We start from the raw sequence: 21,221 nt of genomic DNA, 5'->3' as shown, positions 1-21,221 counted from the left end.
ACCATACCAGTGAATGAAAAAGAAAAGCTATGGTCCTGAGTTTCTAAGAGAGACTCCGTGGGACAGTGGGCATCTTAACACCAGGTAGCTACACCCAATTAGTAACAGGCATTTCAACAGAACATTACCCAGTATTTAAACACAGATAGGCCGCGGTTTCCTCCCAGCCCATTGCCCAACAGGCATTGCTTGTGTGTGTTCATGACCAACATGCTCAGTTGGGCCAAGGCGCCACGCCCTTCCCACCCAGAATGCAGTTCCCTCCCTGCAGGAACTCAGCTGCCCTGATCCTTTGCTGCCTTGTGGGCATTTGGGATCTTGGCTTAGGCCTGGGGTGCAGCCAAAACAAATAGTGGGGGAGAGAAGCAGGAACAAGATTCCGTCTCCTTCACAGTCAGTGTCCCAGCTTGGAGGAGCAACTTCCTCTCCCTGAGACCCAGGCTCCCCAGCTGTAAAATAAGGGAGTTAGATGGCAGACCCTTCTCAGTCTCAGCTCTCTCAGGCCCACCACATGGCTATTCAGCTATTATTATGAAAACTAGTTAGTCATGTTTAAATATAGCACTTCATGAAGTATATGGAGGCCATTTGTTTTCTGACCTACGCTATTTTAAACAATAAAAGTGTGAGTTTTCCCCTATGTCGTTTCTTCCCCCTTTTTAAAAAAGTTTTTAATTACAAAATAGTTCTAACATACCAAAAGGTACCCAGGATGTGGGGAAATGGATATGTATGTGGTAAGTAAACACAGCAATCTGTCCATTGTGCTAAGTAACAGAGATATGAGTGCTCACAGGACAAGTCTTTGAATTTTTCTGTTTGAATAAATGTTGAGAGGAGAAAAAAAGTATTAAGAATAATAGCACAAATGCACAAGTAGCCCCCAGAAAAATCAAACAACCAGAATTTGGATATTCTGTCTCCTACTCGTTTATTGATACTTTCACTACAATAGATAATCTTATTCTGCGTGGTTTCTCCATTTTACATGCAAGTTTTCTTACTATTTCTTTCCTTCAGCAACTTGTGTCTTTTCACTCAGCATTTCAGTGGAGAGATTCCTCTGCACTGATACCCAGCGTGGTTCAGACTTACTCATTTTTACTTGTGTTTTGCGGTCCATTGTATGAACAAGTGGCAATGCAGTTATTGGTCAGGTTGCCAGACTCTAGGCATTTCCAGTTTTTTTAGTCATAAGCAGTGCTGCGATGCCCATTCTTTACATGGTGTCCCGTCACCTTGTGTATGTCTAGAAGGTGGACAGGGCTGTGAGATGGTGTGTGGAAGAGCGTGGCCTCTGGAGCTTCAGGCACAGCTGGATCCAGGTGCTCATCCTGTGTCATTAGGAGCCTGTCTCATGCCATCTCTTGGCTCTGCTTTCTTCTATGCTGGTGGCTTCATTCTCCGTAAGGGCCCCTAGAGGTTCTGGGCTTATGTCTTGTCAGCTTGGCTGCCTCAGTGGACAGAGGGCACCGCTTTCTGGAAAGTCCAGCAGCGGGCAATGGACCAGATTGGGACATGTCTTCATCTTCAACAAGTCAGACCAGGAGAAGGGAGTTTCCCATTGGCCAAACCTGAGTCATGTGCTCATCCCAGTCAGTCTCATCAGAGCCAAATGGATTGAGCATGATGAGGGGCTGGTTCTCCTGACATCCTGGGATACTGACACCCGAGTGGGAGAAGCAGGGGGCCTGCCTCCTCCTCCGGAAGGCTCCTGGGACGCTGTTGCTCACCTCCCGGAAGGGCACAGTGAAGGTGCTGGGCTGGCCGGGGCTAGGCTCCCGGGAGGAGTGATGCTCCAAGACGATGCCATTGCCTTGCAGTACCACCAGTGGCTGCCTGTGCAGGGGCAGGGAGCCAGGCTGGGGCTGTTGGGTCACTGTGAAGCGCAGCTCTCCTCCATAGGAGGTCACCTGGGGCACAGGGTGAACAGGCGCTCAGCTGCGGTCCCCCCAGTCGGACCGGCCACTGCTCCAGCCTCCCACTGCTCCCACCACCTTTTCCACTCTTCCCCCAAGGCATTGCAACACTCCTGCTCCCGAGCCTTTGCCTGTGCTGTTCTTGCTGCCTGGAATTCCCTTTCTTTTCCCGTTCCCCTGCCTACCTTGTCCCCCCGGAAACAGGAAGGGAGGTTCCAGAAGTGGGGTCCAGATAGGAGGCTGTGGAAGGAGGAGAAGACCAGTTCCCCAGGCGAGGGGGATGAGATGCCCATGCTGGTGGTGTGGGTGCCCGCTGCGTTGGTCAGGCTGAACTGACTGGGTGCTTCGGAGGACCCATGCACCTGGGAGAGAGAAGAGGCCAAGGTGGAGCTGTGGCCTGGGACTGGTGCTGAGTCCACCCAGCCCTGGGCTCGGCGGTCCCGCCTGTTTGCCCACCCACCCGCCTCGAGTAGATACCTGGGCGCGGCTCCAAGAGGAGCTGGTGCACTGGCGACTGACGCCCATGCAGAAGCACTTCAGGCAGCCCTCGGGGTTGCGGCCACTCAGGTGGAAAGAACCGGTGATACACTCGTTGCAGAGACGCCCCACCACGTTGTTCTGCAAGCACAGAGCTGGGAGCTGCAGGATGGCCCACGGGACAGGCTGCCTGGAGCTTCCGGCCAAGTCGGCCCACATTCAGATGGGCACCCAAGGCCAGGGGGAGCCAGGGAAAGAGCACATGTATGAAGAGTCGAAACCACGTGAACAATAATTTCACTTAAAGGGAGCTTGTGCAACCGATCATTTCCCCTTTTCTCTTCAGTTGCTAGTGGGGGCTCACAAATACATTTAGATTTAAAATATAGCAGGTTGGTTACAATAATTACTGCTACCGTTTATGGAGTGGTTCATGCACTTTGCTAGTTGCTGTTCAACCATCATCTCATTTAACTCCTCTAAGTACCTTGAGAGGTATGTGATCTCCATGCTTCACATGAGGAAACGGAGGCTCGGGGATGCAAAATGACTACACAAAGTCACTTGGTTTGCTAATCCACTCTGGGATTTAAGGTTGGGGTGCTTGACTCCAAAATCTGTTCAGTTCTTTTTCCCAGTGACACTCTTAACGCAAATGACTTCCCTCCTCTGAGCTTCTATTTCCTCACCTGTAAATTGGCAATGCTAATACCTACATCACCATGCCCATGTGAGAATTAAAGTATGGCTAAAGCAAAGATACAGTACAGATACAATGGGTGTACAAAGAATGACTAGCAGAGGACTTGGACCTGAACCTGGGTCACCTGACTCCCCAACCACCTCTCATGAGGTGAAAAACCTGCCAGCCAGACCCAGCAGCCTCTGGCTAGGCCACCATCCACCAGCCAAGGAGCTACGGGGAGTACGCGTCCTCCTTTCTCCCTCTCCCAGGTCCTTGGGGTGCGACAGGGGAGGCATGCGTACCTTACAGCGGCAGGCCTCCCTGGAGGTCTCCAAGGTGCCTCGCTCATCACAGCGTACAATCTCCTGGCCTGGAGGCACAAAGTGGGTGTTGGTAGGGTAGGAAGAAACGACATAGACATAGTCTGGGCAGACGGGGGACAGAGTGGGGCAACTCCTCAAGGATCATGGGGTTTATGCTAGGCTCCAGGACTGGGGCCTGGTGGGCAGCCAGCGGGGAGGCCAGGGGAAGGTGGCTAGGATACTCACCGGTGGGCTTGCACTTCCCGCCTGGCTGGATGGGGTTGCCCGTATATCCAGGGGCACAGCTGGGGGAGAGAGCGGGTTGTGAGTGGCACTCCCTGCCCCCTCCCCATCCAACCCGCTTCCCCTAGCCCCCACCGGCCTCTTTTACCTCTCACAGCGGCGGCCTGTGTAGCCTGGGGCGCAGGCATCACATGTGGCTTGGCCATCTGTGTCCAGGAAGCAGGTATCTGAGAATCTATGGGGATCAAGTGGAGAGGACACGGGACAGGCTACAGAGATGGGCCAGGCCAGGCCTCACAGTCCCACGTGGGGAAATGACCACTGTTCACACAGACACAGTCATAATGTTATCTCTCTTCCCACCTGTTCTTATCTGCAGCCTCATAACAACACCTGGAAGGCAGGTGGCCCATAGAGGTCAAGGGGCATAGAACAACTTAGTGGCCAGGTTAGGATTTGAACCCAGGCCTCCCACCTCTTTGCCCAGAGTATGCCCCTAGCTGGTTACACTGCCCGCTCACCCAGACATACCCGCCCCATCCCGAGCTGGGTCCTACCTGCGGGAGGCATCAATGTACGGGCAAGGGCAGGGCCGGCAGGCTGTAGCCGTGCCCTTTGTGGCATCCCCAAAGAAGCCGGCCTTGCATTTGTTGCACTGTGGCCCCTCGGTGTTGTGCTGGCAATTCTGGGAGGAAGGGAAGGGAGTGGCTCAGACTCTATAGAGCAGCCCTCGGCCCCCAATGTCGGGCCACCCTGAGCCAGATGGGCTCCACCAGGGCGGGCCTCTGAGGCTGTCTGGCCCCGCCTCCCCCATCATGCTGGGATTACTCCACAGCTCTGCAGACAGGGAAGCATCCAGCTGCATCCTGATGAGGAGCTCATGGCCTCACATGGCAGCTAAACACCTGCTTTCTGCTGACCTAAACCTGCCTCCCTCTTCTAATCTGTACCCACTGGCCAGGTCTGCCCTCTGGAGTCCGTTCCTTCCACCCTTGATAGCTCTTCAGAGAATTGGAGATAAAAGTTTTCCCTGCTTGAGCCTTCTCTTCTGTCAGCTCCATAATCCCAGCTCTCTCTATTATTCCTATGAAATAACAGGATTTACAGGCTCCTTTGCTTTGCATGGTACTCTCCAGCATTGATTTTTTAAAAAATATATTTTTTCTACTATTGACTTCAGAGAGGAAGGGAGAGAAAGATAGAAACGTCAATGATGTGAGAGAATCCTCCATTGGCTGTCTCCTGCACCTCTTATTGTTTTTTCATATATATATATATATATTTCTATTGACTTCAGAGAGGAAGGGAGAGAAAGATAGAAACGTCAATGATGTGAGAGAATCCTCCATTGGCTGTCTCCTGCATGCCCTCTTATTGGGGATCAAACCTGCAACCCGGGCATGTGCCCTGACCAGGAATCCAACCGTGACCTCCTGGTTCATGGGTTGATGCTCAACCACTGAGCCACGTCCGTCGGGCGAATGGGTGGTTCTTAAAAGAAAAATAAACAAGTTGTTACCACATTAGGGAGGACTAGATACTGGGAAGGCAACACAATGGCAACCAAGTTCCCGGACCTCATCACTCCCTGCTGTGTGCACCCCTATACCGTGATTACAGTGTCCTGTGTCCTGTTCAGCTGGGACTCTCCAAGGAACGGAAAACTCCTCTCTCATCTCTACTCCCCAAGCGGGTGCAGCTCAGTGCCCTGTTCATGATAAACAGCTGCTGTGGAATCAACCCCCTGACCAAGCACAGCATGAGGAGGGGGAGGGGCAGCCATCTCTCCGCCTCTGTGCTTTTTCACCTCCTCCCACTGTGGGCCCAGCCCCAGAGGCAGGACAAGAATGCTCCCGCCACACCTCTCGCCTTTCTCTCAGCAAGATGGAGGCCCAGGCATGCATCGGCCAGTTCACACATCTGCAGGTACTCAGACACCTGGGCGCTGCATGTGTGTTCTAGGTGACAGGGGCAAGATTGAACAAGATAGAAATGTGTCCAGCCTCCTGGGAATATACTAAGAACGGTTATACATTTTCATAGGGTGGATTTTATGGTACATGAATTATATCCCAAGAAAGCTGTTGTTTTTCTTAAAGGACCACCAGGTCTCACAGGGTATGACCTCATGTATTTGAAATTCAGAAATGGGCAAAAGTGGTCTATGGTGAGAGTGGTCAGAAGAGTGGTGACCATGGGGGCTACTGGCTGTGGGCTATGGAAAGCCCCTAGAGCAGTGGTCGGCAAACTGCGGCTCGCGAGCCACATGTGGCTCGCGAGCCGCAGTTTGCCGACCACTGCCCTAGCCTGTCCTAGAGGGCTGGGATAGCTGTGTCTTGAGCTGATGGTTAGTCCATGGTGAAGCATGTGTAGAGAGATTCATCAGCTGTGTACTTCAGGTGCATGGGCCTTAAAGCACAGAAGTTATCTATAATAATAAAAGCGTAATATGCTAATTAGACCGGACAGCCCAACGACCTTCCGGACATCCTTCTGGATGTCTGAGGGCCCAGGCATGCTGCCGCGGCTGCGAGGGTCAAGGATAGCGCTGGTGGCTGCGAGGGCCAAGCCCCTTGCACGAATTTCATGCATCAGGCCTCTAGTACTTCAATAAAAAGTAAATCCCCAAAGTGCGAGGTGATTTTAAGTGAAGAAAAGAAGCCAGTTCTAGAGTCATTCCGACCACAGGTTTTTAACTGAGAAAACTGGGTTCTAAATGTGGCTCTACCACACCCTTATCTGTGCCTGGTAAATACTTGGAATGAGCTATTTAACCTCTCTGTGCCTCATTTTCTCCATCTGTAAAAATGGAAATAATAATAGTATCTTCACTGTTGTGCCATTTTGAATGAGTTAATCCTTGCAAAACCCTTGGAACAGTGGTTGGCACATAGTAAGTGCTCAATAAATGTTAGTTATTTCTCTCGTTACCGATGTAGGTCAAGCACAGTGTGATCTCTGTGGACAGAGAGACAAAGGCACAGCCCTGTCATCCATGGAGTGCACCACCCAGTGGGCAGCCAGCAACCACAGGAACAGTGCCCCATCCAGCCTGTGGTTCCAGGACGGGAACACCGAGCACTTGGAGTGGGAGGAAGAGGAATGTGCAAAGGCACCTGGTGGTGGAGCAAGAGGTGCATGAGGGATGGTTCATTTGGTCAGTGCAGTTACGAGCAGAGTCCATGCAGATGAGGCTGGGTGGCAGGGAGAGAGCAGTCAGCAAGTTCCTTCTCAGCCCACCGTGGAGCTGGGATTTTCCCCTGAAGCCAAAGGGGGACACTGAAGGATTTAATGGGGGACACAGGCAGGTCTCCTCTGAATGGGAGACAAGGTAGAGACAAGGGAATGTACCTGTACCTCAAGACAGATACTGTAATTTGTACGTTTCGATCATATTTATTGCTGGTCTCCTCCCAGCTGGACCATGTCGATGGAGAGAAGGCTGGGAGATGCGGGATGGGGTGGCTGTGTCAGGGCTTCCCCTGGGTGGGAGGGGGGGAGGGTAGAGAAGCAGGAAAACAGAGAGGCAGAGAGAGGGGTGACCCCTGAGCTTCTGGCTCAAAGAGTGAAGGGGGCAGTGGTTTCACTTACTCTGGGGGGAAATGCTGCCGTTAGTTTGGAACCCTGTGAGAGGTCTGGTGATGTGTGGCCAGATGTTACTAGAAAAACAGATCCGTATCTCAGAGTCACGCTTTGAGGAAGACATAGGGTGATTGCAAAGTATGTAACCACTGGTAAAGCATGGGTGCCCATGCATTAGAATCAATGCTGGCCATGGGCTGCGCAGGGTCCTGGAGGCCCCCGCTGTGCCTGGGTGTTAACCTGTCAGTTGCTGGGCTGTGAGGAGGTCTAGAGGGCCCAAGGGAGGCACTCAGGTGGCTCAGGGATACAGCTCTTTACCAAGCAGCACGTAAGATTGAAATATGTTTACTTCTGTATGACTGCACATGGACAAGCCCTGGAGCTCTTAACTCCATGCCAGATGTTGTGCTAAGCTAAACCCTCTCCACCCATGACCTCATTCAAACCTCACAACCACCCTGCGAGGTATCATCAGCCCCATCCTCCTCTTCCTCCTCCTCACCATCATCTCCATTCTAACAGGGGCAGTGGTAGAGCTGTCTTCTCACAAGTGTGCTGGTAATCTCACCTGGGAAATTTCACTGCAGCCTCTGATCCTGGTGCTGGATCACCTGCAATTTAATCAACATCTTCAATAGTTTGTGCACATTCCCTGTTCAAAAAGCAGGGCAAGCCCTAGCCAGTTTGGCTCAGTGGATAGAGCGTCGGCCTGCGGACTGAAGGGTCCTGGGTTTGATTCCGGTCAAGGGCACATACCTCGGTTGCAGGCTCCTCCCCTGCCTGGGCCCTGGTCAGGGCTCATGTAGGAGGCAACCAATCGATCGATGTGTTTCTCTCACATAAATATTTCTCTTTCCCTCTCTCTAAAAATCAATGGAAAAATATCCTCAGGTGAGGTTACACACACACAGCAGGGTAACCGTGTTTCCTGAAGGTTTTCCCCTCATGGAGGCATTCCAAGGGACATCCCTCAGCCCTTTGCAACCTGTTCTAACCACCCCCAGCCCAACCCTGGCAGAACTGGCCACTCCCTCCTCTGTGCCCTACTGTACCTGGCTATGGCACGTGAAATTCCATATGACAACTACTGTCATCCCACTGGAATGTAGGCCCTTGGAGGACAAGGATCCTGTCACACACATCTTGCATTCAGTCAATGCTTAGCAAACATCTGGCTATGGGCTCAATAAATGTTTGTTGAATGAGAAGACACATGAATGAGACTGAATTGTGATTACTATTTGGGATAAGATGGAACTCCAATTGCCCTACCATCAGGAATATGTAAATTCACAATGCATTCCTTTTATTTTCATCACTTGTTCATTTCTCTGACCCTTGTAGATATTTTCTACTATATTAAATAGGGATCTATTAAACTACTAAAGTTTAGGATTATAGACATGACGGAAGAGCAAGAATGTGCCTGATGCAACCAACCAACCTGAGAAAGAACTCAATTTAACTTTCTTGGGAGTATAGAAGTTTATGTTGCTCATCCCCTCCCCAAATGAGGGCAAAACTAGTTATTATAGCATATACTTATCAACTCTTAGACTTTAAAATAAAAATGCAAATGACTTCTAACACCTATAAAGGGCCTGTCCTGATTTGCAAACTGCTTTGGGAACATCATGCTCAGAGGTGTGGGGCCTTAGAGATGATGCCTCTGGCACCTAGAATGATTGACAGGAAGCTCAGAGATGAGGGCATGAAGCTACATATGCACTCAGGTCCTGGCCCACCTCCGCTCCCTGGGGTAGGGGATGGGGGGTGGGGAGGGAGAGGAGCTTCTGCTGCCTCAGGCTCTGAGCCAGCACAGCAGGTGCACACAGGTCAGTGCGGCCCTGCGCTGGTGTTGTTAGGTGAAGGATGTTGTCATGGTTTAGAGCAGTGGTTCTCAACCTTCCTAATGCCACGATCCTTTAATACAGTTCCTCATGTTGTGGTGACCCCCAACCATAAAATTATTTTCATTGCTACTTCATAACTGTAATTTTGCTACTGTTATGAATCATAATGTAAATATCTGATATGCAGGATGTATTTTCATTGTTACAAATTGAACATAATTAAAGCATAGCGTTTAATCGCAAAAACAATAGGTAATTATATATGTGTTTTCTGATGGTCTTAGGCGACCCCTGTGAAAGGGTTGTTCGACCCCCAAAGGGGTCACAACCCACAGGTTGGCGACCTACAGGTTGAGAACTGCTGGTTTAGAGGGACTGGGTTCAAATCTTGGCCCTGCCATTTCCTAGCTCAGTGATGGCAAACCTTTTGAGCTCGGCGTGTCAGCATTTTGAAAAACCCTAACTTAACTCTGGTGCCGTGTCATATACAGAAATTTTTTGATATTTGCAACCATAGTAAAACAAAGACTTATATTTTTGATATTTGTTTTATATATTTTAATGCCATTTAACAAAGAAAAATCAACCAAAAAAGAGTTCGCGTGTCACCTCTGACACGCATGTCATAGGTTCGCCATCACTGTCCTAGCTAATGATCTTGCATGTTGCTTCTCAGCCTGCTGCCCTCTGTTAAGTGGAAAACGATAATGCCTACCTCCAGGAAATATTAGCAGAAACAGAGGCCTATGGAGTGCTTAGCACAAAGCTGGCACCCAGGTACTCAATACACCCCTGTATTAGGTAGGAGGTAGAGGCAACGTGGGAAGTAAAGGAAACATGCCCAGGTTTGTACTGGGGCCGGAGGTTGCCAGATGGTCTGAGACCCTGGTTCTCAAACCTGGCTGCACATTAGAACCATCTGGGGTGCCTTTAAAATCCTACTGCCAGCCCTCTTTATAACCTCTTCATCCCAAATGCCTGAGGGCAGGCCTGGGCATTTTTAAAGCTTCCAGAAGATTCAAATAGCTAACAAGAGCCATGTCAATCGAAAGTTCCAGGCCTAAGAGTGAGGCCATCCTGATTTCAGAATTTAAAAAAAAAAGTCTGAAAACTGAAAACTTACCTTTCTAATCCTCAATGCTGCACATTCGTAAAAGACATCCTAATTACTAAATTCTCTGAAAGCAACCACTCAGGAAAAGTAACAAAGCTCAAGTGTTTATTAAGAATTAAAAATACTGTAAATAAGCCATACAGTTCATTTCACAGTAAACTAAACAAACCTTTTTTTATCGTTTTCTTTTCTTTCTTTTTTCCTCTTTTTCGAAAGGCAAGACAGCCATTAAAGAACAGTTCAGCCCGAACGGGAGGGAAACAGCCAACAACTACAGCAAATGCACACGCTCCTCGCTGACGGATGGGGTCAGCAGACCTCTTCCCAGACACGGGGGTAAAATAAAAAGACGCGGCCTCCACTCTCCAGGGAGACAGCCCAGGCCTTTGTGGACAGCCCCCATCACACATTTCCTGCAAGAATCCAAGGACTCCCCTTGCAGGGATTATAAATCTATGCATTTTGGGGGGACCCTACCAAGAGGTGGCACAGGTCGGCCACAGGGGACTCTGTGGGGTGTTGTGCCTTCACATTCAGAACCGTCTGGATTCTTTGCATAGTTACCTTTGAGATCAGGAGAGGACTCGGGAGAGGAAAGGGAGAGGAAAAAGACACCCTCACCACGGGAGGCCAGTTTGCAGCTGCTGCTTCTCGGTTGAAAAACGAGGGGCTCTCCCCGTCCCGATTCGGAGCCGACATTTATGAATTCTAACCAGTTTAAAGTGGAAGACAAAGAGTGAGTGACATCTCCTGAACACTTACTTCTTCCAGAAGTATAAAAAAAGTAAAATGAATTTTCCTTAAAGACAATCAGAGAGAAAAATGCCCCTTCCCCCACTTTCTTCACTTCAAATCTGCCCGCCAGGCAGGCTTTTTGGAGGTTAGCGTTAATCTGCTTCTGTTAATCCTCAGGGAAACCATCCCCACGCTCTGACACCAGAGACATCCCTGCTGCCCGGCACCTCCGCCTGCCGGCCGCTGGGCCTTCAGGAAACCAAGCAGAAGCTGAACACTTGAGAAACCAGTGTTGTGTGGTAACGACTGTAAATAAATTAACCGGGCACAGAAATACAAAATGCTGTGGTGTCCCAAGTGGTGTCCCCTGCTCTTTAAGAGGAGACAAGAACGTGAGGGGGAGGGGCGCACGGGAGAAAATAACACCTTTTTTTTTTTTTTTTTTTGGTCATGAGAAATTGGACTTTCAACCGCGCCCTGCACACACAATTCATTTAGACCTTTTCATGAATTTTTTCGACTTGCACAAACAACCTGTCCAGGTCATTCCTCAGGTCATCGAGCAGGCCCTTGGCCGATTCCAGGTTGTTCTCGTTGGTTTCGATTTTCACTGAGTAGGCCACCAAGCTGTCCACGGCAGTCCTGAGCATCTTCAAGTCCGCCTCCACCTGGCTGACGGAGGATTTGAGGTGGTCCAGAGAAGACAGCCTGTCCAGGAAGTCCTCCGGCGGCAAGCGGGCCGCCTGGGCTTGGTCCTGACCCAGCAGCGTGTGGACTTGCTCCTGCACCTTCTGGAGCGTGTCCACGGCGCTGGGGAGCTCGCCCACGCTTCTCTTCAGCTCCTCCACGTCGCTGTAGAGCGAGAGCTGGGCCTCCCCCAGGCTCCTCACCGTGCTGGCCAGGCCGCCCTTGTCCGCCTCCTCCGAGGAGTCCAGGCCGTCCAGGCGCTGCTGCAGGGCGGCCAGGCGCTGCTCGCACTCCTCGCTCTTGGCCAGCAGGGACTCCAGGCTCTCGCTCTGCCGCGCGGAGGCCATCTGCACGGCCTGGACCCCGTCTTCCACAGTCTGCAGCCGGGCGTCCAAGCCCTGGCTCTTTCTCTGGAGCGCGTCTAGGGCGTCGGAGTTTTTGAAGACCCCATCTTCTTCCGGCTCGAGGGACTGGGCCTTCAGCTGGCGCAGCTCCTCCGCGAGTCTCCTGACCTCCTCAGGGAGGCGGGCGGTGGCCTCCTCCGACCGGAGGACCTTCTCCGTGAGGGCCTGCAGGGTCAGGTGCTCCGAATCGGCCGCCTCCTTGAACTTCTGCTGCTCCTGTTTGAGGCTCACCAGCTCCTTGACCTCGGTGTAGACATCCGACTCCATGGTCTGAAGGGTGCTTCTCAGGGCCTCCAGGTCCTTGTCTTTGGACTTCAGAGAGGTTTGTATGCCCTTCACGACTTCCTTCAAGGCTTTCAACTCCTGCCTATCCCCCTCGGAGTGTTCCAGAGAGGCAACCTTCGCCTTCACGTCGTTGATCTCCTTCTGGCTCCTCTTCTGGACCTCAGTGAAGATGGCGATGTTGTCGTTGATGGACTTGGTGAGCTCCGTCAGCCTCTCCTCCACCGTGTTCTCGAGGGACGTGAAGTCCCGCTCCCGGGCATCCTTCACCACGTGGATGCCGTCCGAGAGGTCCTTGAGAATCTCGTTCTGGAGCTTTTGCAGAACTTCGCTGATCCGGTTGATCTCGCTCTCCCCTTGCTTCATGACTTTCTCCGCGAGCTCTTGCTTATGTTGGAAGGTTCTCAAGAAGGACTCAAAAGTCCCCAACGTGGCTTGCAGAGACTGCACCTGTAACCAAAGTCCAGATGTTAACTGCTAAGAAGAGCCGATGAGTGTTATGCAACACAGCTCATTTCTTGTTGTCTGCCCAGCTTCCAAGTCCCTCCTCCTCTAGAATGGCACCACAATTTTCCTTTGGAGAACCATCCTTCCACATACAATCTATGTCAGGGGTCCTCAAACTTTTTAAACAGGGGGCCAGTTCACTGTCCCTCAGACTGTTGGAGGGCCGGACTATAGTTTAAAAAAAAAACTATGAATAAATTCCTATGCACACTGCACATATCTTATTTTGAAGTAAAAAAAACAAAACGGGAACAAATACAATATTTGTATTTGGTGGTGGCCCGCGGGCCGTAGTTTGAGGACCCCTGATCTATGTGGTTTGGGGGACCAATCTAAGGGCCACCCCCTCAAGTGCTCCAGGGATGGTTTATAACACAGGCTTAGCCAATCAGCACTCTCCATCCACCTTCCCCCCAAATTGGAGCCACAGTGATTAGCCCAGGGATGGGCATATGGCCTAAAGCAGGCCAACAAGTCAATTCCAGAACTTCCTTTAAACCTACTCAGAAAGAAAGCCACTTTCTATACCTGATTGCTAGCTACAGAATGAGGGAGCCTGGAGCTGGGCTACGCAGACTAGCACAGGAAGAATGCAGAATGCGGATCTAAGAATCAAGCCAGCACAGAGAGAAGCAGAAGTGAGAAACAAGATAACAAGATCAAGGTCTGAAGATACAATCTGAATTCCCGGATGCAGCTATACCTGAAGGAATCTCTCCCCACCCACTGCTCTTTGAGCCGAGTTTCTAGCTTTTGCAAGAGGAAGAGTCTCACAAATTTTCAGAGAAAAATAGCTGAGGCACGTGGGAGACACTGGGCTGGGAGGCAAGAGACAAGGGCCCGGGCCTCTGTCACCACTTTTAGCTGTGTGGCCCTGCACAAGTCATCGTCCTTACCTGCAACATGGGAGCGGTGGACCCGATGATCCTTTAGCATTCTCTGGCTTAGTGAACACATTATGATCCCGTTTGCCATTACACATTCATTTTAAATAAATTCCACCCTAAACAAGGTCTGACCTCGGAACTACCCCAGGGAGCTGGTTTAATGCACTGAGAGGCTGACAGATGATGATTAATGGCCCGGGCTTTATCCGAATGTGGTACACGGGGCCACATAGAACGCTTTCTTACACACACACAACAGGAAAAAGAACCTGAATCTATCAAGTCTCTAATTTTTTTGAATTGGTTAGTCACCAATTCACAAAAAAACATACTAGTGAGAAATATGCCAGGAGGAAGCAATCAGCCAAATCCACGAAGTGGAAAATTCCACAGGACAAATAACCAGGATCTTCAACAAGTAAGTGGCATTTTAAATGGCATTTTAAAAGGGAGAAAGACAGGAGACTATTACAGGTTAAAAGAAATTTAAGATTTATCAATCAAATGTAATGTGCGGACATAAATGGATCCTGATTCAAACAAACCAACTGTAAAAGAGACATTTTTTAGAGAATCGGGGAAATCTCATTATGAACTGGGTATTAGAAGATAATAAAGAATATTTGTTAACTTTGTTAGGTATAATAGACTATGTTTTGTCGAAAGAAACAAGGAAAAAAAGAGGAAAAGAAACTCTTAAATGTTAGAAATAAATCCTAAAAATACTTTGGGTGTGTCAGTCAGGGATTAATTTTATAATTAGTTCCTAGTTCACTATCCACAGGTCTGTCAGGGCAACACGGGGCCCTTCAGAGGGCCTAGAACAGTGGTCAGCAAACTGGGGCTCGTGAGCCACATGCGGCTCTTTGGCCCCTTGAGTGTGGCTCTTCCACAAAATACCTACTTCTGCGCATGGGCCACCAAGTTTCAATCGCACTGTACGCGCCCGCACGTGGTATTTTGTGGAAGAGCCACACTCAAGGGGCCAAAGAGCCGCATGTGGCTCGCGAGCTGTGGTTTGCCAACCACTGGCCTAGAACCAACTGGCAACATTTTCTGAAGCTCTGCACCCACTTGTGCAGTGAATCTTCTGGGTAAGGGCAGGCCAGCTTCTCTGCCCAGGCTGTAACCATTCAGAAGACCTGGGCCATTTTCCAAAACTGGGAACCAACAGAAACCAGGAGACCAACAGAAACCAGGTGGGCACCCAACAGGGCGGTGGAGTAGAGTGCTTCAGCATCAAGCTGAGTGGAGAAGGGGTGGCGATGGAATGAAACAATAGAAAAAAATGATAATTACTGAAATTGGGATTCATTATATTGATCTCTTCTTTTGTTTATGCTTCAACATTCCCGTGATAAAAGGTTAAAAAATGAAATAGTGTGGGCTCTAGAACCAGACTGCCTATGTTCATAGCCCAGCTTTTACACTTCCTGTGTGCTTGTGGGCAAGTAACTTAACCTGGGGTCAGGGCACCCCAGGACCTTCCTCTCCACCACTCAGGATCTGTGTGTGACCTTGGTTTCCTCAGCTGCAGGTTGGAAACAAAAATAGTACCCAATTCAGCGTTGTCTTGTGAGTTAATCTATGTAAAGTGCTTCACAACTGTGCCTAACACATAGTGAATGACCAACAATTGGTAAGTGGCATCTTCATTATTGTTTAATCTTTCTTCTGAAGTAGCCCAGAAGCCTGGAGATTCCTAGACCATCCTTAGCCCAATGCCAAAGGGAAAACACTACAGGAATGGGAACAGGACACCTCGGCTCTAGTTCCAGCCCCACCAATCACAAGCTCTGTGGGCACAAATAAGTCACACTCGCTTCCCAAGTCCCAAGCTCCTTGTCTATTAGCAAACAGGTTTCTCAAGTCCCTTCCGGCTTCCACCAGTCTGTGATTTTAAGATAAATTAGACTAAGGTTCTCAGGGACTCTAGGATATTAGACAATTTTCCTGCCCAACCAAATATAACCTGAATCATTAAGGACAGTGGAGAGAACTCACCTCTAAAACTAGGTTATGTAATCACAGTACTTGCCTGTTCTAAGCAGAGCACTCAGAATAGAGGTGTGAGAGCAGTACCTGCAACATGCAGGTGTTCGCCAATGTTTTCTGAATGAATCAAAGAATAAATGAATTAACAGAGCAAAATCTAATGAGGACCAAGCTGGTCCATTTCCTCTCTGATCCCTGAATGTCACCCTGGGCTGGCTCTTTACAAATGTCTGGGGAGGGGACTAGATCAGAAATTATGAATGAAACCAAACAAACCAACCCTTAACATTACGGAAAGAACACAGAAAGTGCTGCCCTACTGAGGCTGTTGGTTGTTCATTTTTACATGCAAAACCCTTGTTATAATTAACTAGCGGTCGGGTGCATGAATTCATGCATATTAAAAGGAAATTAATTTGAAGAGATATTTTAATATCGCTATTTGCCCTTTCTCTATAATAGAAGTGTCAACCAAATTCACAATCGACAATGACAGATGGAAACAACATGCATGCGATTGGCGCCAGCGAGAGCTTTATATGTATTGTGCATGCAACTTAGCCTTTTATAGACATAGAATAAACTTGCTTAATTAGACCTGCTTTCTGATGTAGCTAAACTTTTTCCAGCCCAGTGAAGCACCCCAACTTCTCTTTCAGGTAATTGTCAGCAACACAGCAGTAAATATCAACATGAAGCAGATTATTATTGTAGATCACGCAGGGAGAACAAAGGGTAAAATAGTTAACTGCAGCAGTGTTTGACTATATTCTGCACAGTGAGAAAACCTGAAGTCATTTTCAAGGTCCACCATTTATTTCTTTTCAGTTGGGTCAAGTTTCTAAACTTCCTAAATCTCCATTTTCCGGCTAATGAAAAGAAAATAGGATTCCACCGAGTCTCCTATCTACCTACTCCAGGACTTCTGTAAGAATCAAATGAGATGAGGTATGGGAAAGGGCTTCACAGACATTTGGTTAAAGCGTGAAATGTTTCCACCTGGCTATGAAGTAAGTCGTGTTCCTGGGCTGAAGAAATTGCAAGGAGGCTAAGTCATCGCTAGGGAGAGGAAGCCAGGCATTGCTATGTGACGTCATTACCCAGACGGACACTTAGCATATTAGCCTTTTATATATATAGATATGTGATGGATGCATCTGTTCCCCCAGTATAGGTGGAGTGCCACTAAGTGGTGGGTACTGGACAAGACGTCAAAGATAAAATAACAGTTAAGACAGGATCCCTGCCCTCAAGGAGCTCACAGCCTAGGGAAGGGGGATAGTGGTGACTGTTCTTCAGCAGAGTGCTTACTGTATACAATGATTATGCAAAGTACTTCAGAGACATCATCTCATTCCATCCTCATTATAATCTCACTAGAGGCCCGGTGCACAAAATTCATGCACGGGGGAAGGGGGAGGGTCCCCTCAGCCCAGCCTGCACCCTCTCCAATCCAGGACCCCTAGGGGGATGTCTGACTGCCGGCATCCCTCTCATAGACCTAGACTGCTGGCTCCTAACCACTCACCTTCCTGTCGGCCTGGTCACCCCACACAGCCTGCTGCTCGGTAGTTTGGTTGCCCCTCACTAACCCCCCTGCCGGCCTGGTCTCCCCATGCAGCCTGCTGCTCGGTCGTTTGGTCGCCCCTCACTAACCCCCCTGCGGGCGACCTGCCGGCCGGGTTGCCCCACACAGCCTGTTCGGTTGCAATGATCGCTTAGGCTTTTATATAGATAGATGAGTTTGTGGCTCCCATTGATCATTTTACGAGTGAGGAGCCGGAAAAGAGGTAGAGCTGAGGATCAAAATCCCTGAAGGTGGGACTTCAGAGCCCGAGCTCTTAACCTCTATGCAATATGCTTGGGCAGAGGTGTGTTCAAGTGCACGAGTGCCTGGAGATGCTGCCTAACCCTGAAGCCCTGACTCCTGGTCAAAATGGGAAAACAAAGAAATACGACCAGAGAACTCACTCTTCTACAAATAAGTGGTCTCATCAAACCACCCCCACCCACTAGGCCTAAGCTGACTCCTTCCACCACTTTAGGCCACCCTGGATCTGCCAGGGCACCCCAGGACCTTCAGCTCCACCACTCAGGGTCTGTGTGTGACCCTGAACCATAACAACCACTCTAGGCTCAGCTGGCCCCTCTGTGAACTAATACGTGGCACTTGCGTCAGAGGGTGGCTGAGAAGCACTTAAGAGAATGCCCGGTCTTAATATGTGAATACTAATTATGAAAAACACTGTAGGTATAATACTATGAATAATAATAGTGAATACTAATTATGAATAATAACACTGTACGTATATGTCCCTGCCGAGATCCAAACCTCAGCCCCAACCAAGCCTCATATTGAGTTATAAAAAGGTTCAAACTTAGGTTGTCAGAAGACCCACTACTCAATCCAAAATAACTTACTGTCTACCCAGAGTTGCACACAGAAGGGACCACACACTGTGGCAAATCCTAATACTATTCTGGGCCTGTTCTGAGTTACATGTCAATGGAGTAAGCATAAATTGAGCATTACTGCGTACCAGGCCAGGCATAGGAAAGATAACAAAATGAACAGATGAGTGGTTGAGAGTGTTCCAGGATACCCAGCCAGTGTGGTTCAGTGTCGACCTATGAACCAGGAGGTCATGGTTCTATCCCTGTCAGGGCACATGCCTGGGTTTAGGGCTTGATCCCCAGTGTGGGGTGTGCAGGAGGCAGCTGATCAATGATTCTCTCTCATCACTGATGTTTCTATCTCTCCCTCTCCCTTCCTCTCTGAATTCAATAAAAATGTATTTTTTTAAAAAGTGTTCTAGCCCTAGCTGGTTTGGCTCAGTGGATAGAACGCTGGCCCATGAACTGAAAGGTCCTGGGTTCGATTCTAATCAAGGGCACATGCTTGGGTTTCGGGCTCGATCCCCAGTAGGAGGCATGCAGGAAGCAGCCAATCAATGATTCCCTCTCATCATTGATGTTTCTATCTCTATCCCTCTCCCTTCCTCTCTGAAATAAATTTTAAAAAATATTTAAAAAAAACAGTGTCTGGGAGACAACTGTGATTTGAAACCTAGCCCTGCCATTTACTAGCTGTGTAGCTATGCAAAGTTACTTGTGTCTCACTTTTCTCATCTGCAAAGGGGGATCACAGTACAGCTGACCCTTGAGCAATGTAGGAGTTAGTGGTGCCAACACCCCTGCAGTCAAAAATCCACATATACCTTTTGACTCCCCAAAATCAAACTACTAATAGCCTGTTGACCAGAAGCTTTATCATTAACATAGTCAATTAACATGTATTTTGCATGCATTCTATATATAATATACTGTATTCTTCCAATAAGTTAAGCTAGAGAAATAAAATGTTATTAAGAAAATCATACAGTACTGTATGTACATATTGAAAAATCCACATATAAGTGGGCCTGTGCAGTTCAAACCATGCTGTTCAGGGTCAACCGTACTTATCCCTTGGGGGTTGTTGTTAAAGAGATGAGTGCAAAATAAATATGATGCATTAAATAATAGCTTGATTATGCTCCTAAATCTATATATATAAAAGCCTAAGCGACCTGACCGTTATGACCCGTTACTATGATGATGCACTGACCACCAGGGGGCAGACGCTCAATGCAGGAGCTGCCCCCTGGTGGTCAGTGCATTCCCACAGCCAACCTCCTGTGGTCCCTCCTGCGGCTGACTGGCCCTGATCAGCCCAATCGCCAGCCAGGCAGAGTGACCCCACCAGCGCACGAATTCGTGCACCGGGCCTCTAGTTAGTATATAAAGAAAGAAAAGTCACTAAATAGTGATCACTATTTCAATACTTTACAGATGGGTGGATTCTTAAAAATCTAGATGGGACCCTCCTCTCGCTGTGTAGATGGGAAAACTGAACCCCAGCTGAACCCCAGAAAGGAAAGGAATCTACACAGCAGTGACGAGAAGGCGCAGGAACCAGAAAAGAGGGAATAAGAGGGACAGGGAGGAAGTGAAGAGAAGAAAGCCCAATTTCTTCAACCTAGATTCATGACCTCCCCCATCTGGGCCTCAATTTCAATCACCCCTCTCACAGCTTCCCATTACTCTACTGTAAGCAGGGTAGCCACCTGCTGTCCCTCAAACATGCTCAAGACTGTCCCCTGCCTGTGTATTCTTCATGCCTTTTCTCAACAGTTACTAGACCTCCACTGACCCTACCCTGACCACCATGATACAGGCCGAGGCAAACTCCACACCCTCTCTCTTCTGGACAGTTCCCCCGTTTCTCCTGATACAAACCTACTTATGTGCAGCTTCACAAATGATTTGTGTCTTTTCCGCTTCATATCCTCCGCGGGGCCTACGTGAAGCCATATGACTATCAGACTTCAATAAATATTATGATTGGTTAGTAAGTGGGTGGATGATAAGGACGAAAATGGGAGCCTGGTGATTATACTCCAACAGCAGTTCTATTTTTTAGGAATGATTTCACATTCCGGATAGGCAAAGCAGCACTGCCTACTTAATTCAAAAAAAGTCACCTCCCCTGGCCTGCAGCACGGAGCAGGCTGACTCATTCCAGTTGCTCTGCCCGTCTTGAGGGGGAAATTCCCACTCCTGCATACTCCACAAAAGTGGAGAGGAGCTCAGCAGGCCAGGCAGCATGCTGGGAAAAGGAGGCAGCAGTGTCAGCCTCCTAAGTGGTGGCGGGATTTTTTATTTCAATCAGGCAACCGACTTCCATTGAGCAATGACATTGGTGGAGGTCGGAGGAGGAGGAGGAATGAGATTTGAGGGTCTTGCACTTGGTGTGAGAAACACACAGAAGGGTGGAAGGCTAAGCAACTCTGTGTTAAAACTTGGGTCCATCCACACACCTGAAATAGGCCCCTGTGGACCCTGAAGCGGGCACTGGACTGGACATTCTCGTGCAGCCTGCCACTTGCTAGCTGGGGTCTTGATCGATTCCCTTAATCGCTCTAACCCTCAGTTTTCTGGTCTGAAAAATGGGAGTCAAAAAACTGCCAGTCCCACCTCCTTCCCAGGGTTGCTCCGAGGATTAGATTACAAGTGAGTAAGCCTCCTAAACACCACCTGGGCGGTATTATTCCCCAATAATAATGACCTACTAGCTTGGCCTTGCCTTTCCTCTCCAGCTGGAGTGTGCCGCTTCAAAGGCCCACCTGGGCACATGGGTCCCATAAAGGACAACGGGGCCCATAGATACGCAGTCTTTCATTTGAACTTCGTATAAGTGAATAAGACTCCTAGGTCTTCCTTCCCCAGGCTCCGGACCTATGAGAAACCGGCTCAGGTGTCCCCCACTGGGAGAGCTGAGGTGCTTGCGGCCTTGCCAGAGGCTTCCAGGGATGCGCTGGCTTCCCTTCCAACCTCCTCTCCAGACAGCTCTGCCCATTCAGCGGCTCCTGACCCAGAAAGAATGGGCTCCCCCGAGCCTGCCCGCTTCCTTACAGGTCACCGCTCATGTCCAGTGACAGGCCTGGGCCCACCCTCGCGGCGGTCCATCCCTCGGGGCCGATTCCTCCGCAGCCATTAACAAAGCGGGT

The 21,221-nt window shown here is 49.2% G+C and overlaps 2 protein-coding genes across 2 annotated transcripts; both read right to left on the bottom strand.

Annotated features, from left to right (window-relative positions):
• Nucleotides 1–1,538: 1,538 nt before the first annotated feature.
• LOC102255357 (basement membrane-specific heparan sulfate proteoglycan core protein) lies at nucleotides 1,539–4,491 on the bottom strand. Its single transcript, XM_014536010.1, has 8 exons — nucleotides 4,455–4,491; nucleotides 4,184–4,334; nucleotides 3,775–3,861; nucleotides 3,630–3,688; nucleotides 3,384–3,451; nucleotides 2,397–2,537; nucleotides 2,105–2,281; nucleotides 1,539–1,913 (listed from the first exon to the last, which is right to left on the bottom strand). The coding sequence occupies exons 1-8, from the start codon at nucleotides 4,489–4,491 to the stop codon at nucleotides 1,539–1,541; spliced, it is 1,095 nt and encodes a 364-aa protein (XP_014391496.1).
• A 5,769-nt stretch (nucleotides 4,492–10,260) lies between these two features.
• Nucleotides 10,261–12,759, bottom strand: CKAP4 (cytoskeleton-associated protein 4). Its single transcript, XM_005861663.2, has one exon. The coding sequence runs from the start codon at nucleotides 12,647–12,649 to the stop codon at nucleotides 11,405–11,407; it is 1,245 nt and encodes a 414-aa protein (XP_005861725.1). The 5' UTR covers nucleotides 12,650–12,759; the 3' UTR covers nucleotides 10,261–11,404.
• Nucleotides 12,760–21,221: the final 8,462 nt, after the last annotated feature.

This window comes from Myotis brandtii, unplaced genomic scaffold, assembly GCF_000412655.1.
Source record: "Myotis brandtii unplaced genomic scaffold, ASM41265v1 scaffold155, whole genome shotgun sequence".
NCBI classification, from domain to species: Eukaryota; Metazoa; Chordata; class Mammalia; order Chiroptera; family Vespertilionidae; genus Myotis; species Myotis brandtii.
Note: the sequence above shows the minus strand (reverse complement) of the source record. Positions and strands in the feature narration are given on the sequence as shown.

Bases quoted from the DNA above. Each gene is read 5' to 3' on its own strand.
- LOC102255357 (XM_014536010.1), bottom strand. From the start codon at position 4,491: ATGCAGCTGGATGCTTCCCTGTCTGCAGAGCTGTGGA. The intron at 4,335-4,454 runs GTAATCCCAGCA...ATAGAGTCTGAG, and splicing joins CCTGTCTGCAGAGCTGTGGA to CCACTCCCTTCCCTTCCTCC. The intron at 3,862-4,183 runs GTAGGACCCAGC...TGATCCCCATAG, and splicing joins TACATTGATGCCTCCCGCAG to ATTCTCAGATACCTGCTTCC.
- CKAP4 (XM_005861663.2), bottom strand. From the start codon at position 12,649: ATGAAGCAAGGGGAGAGCGAGATCAACCGGATCAGCGAAGTTCTGCAA.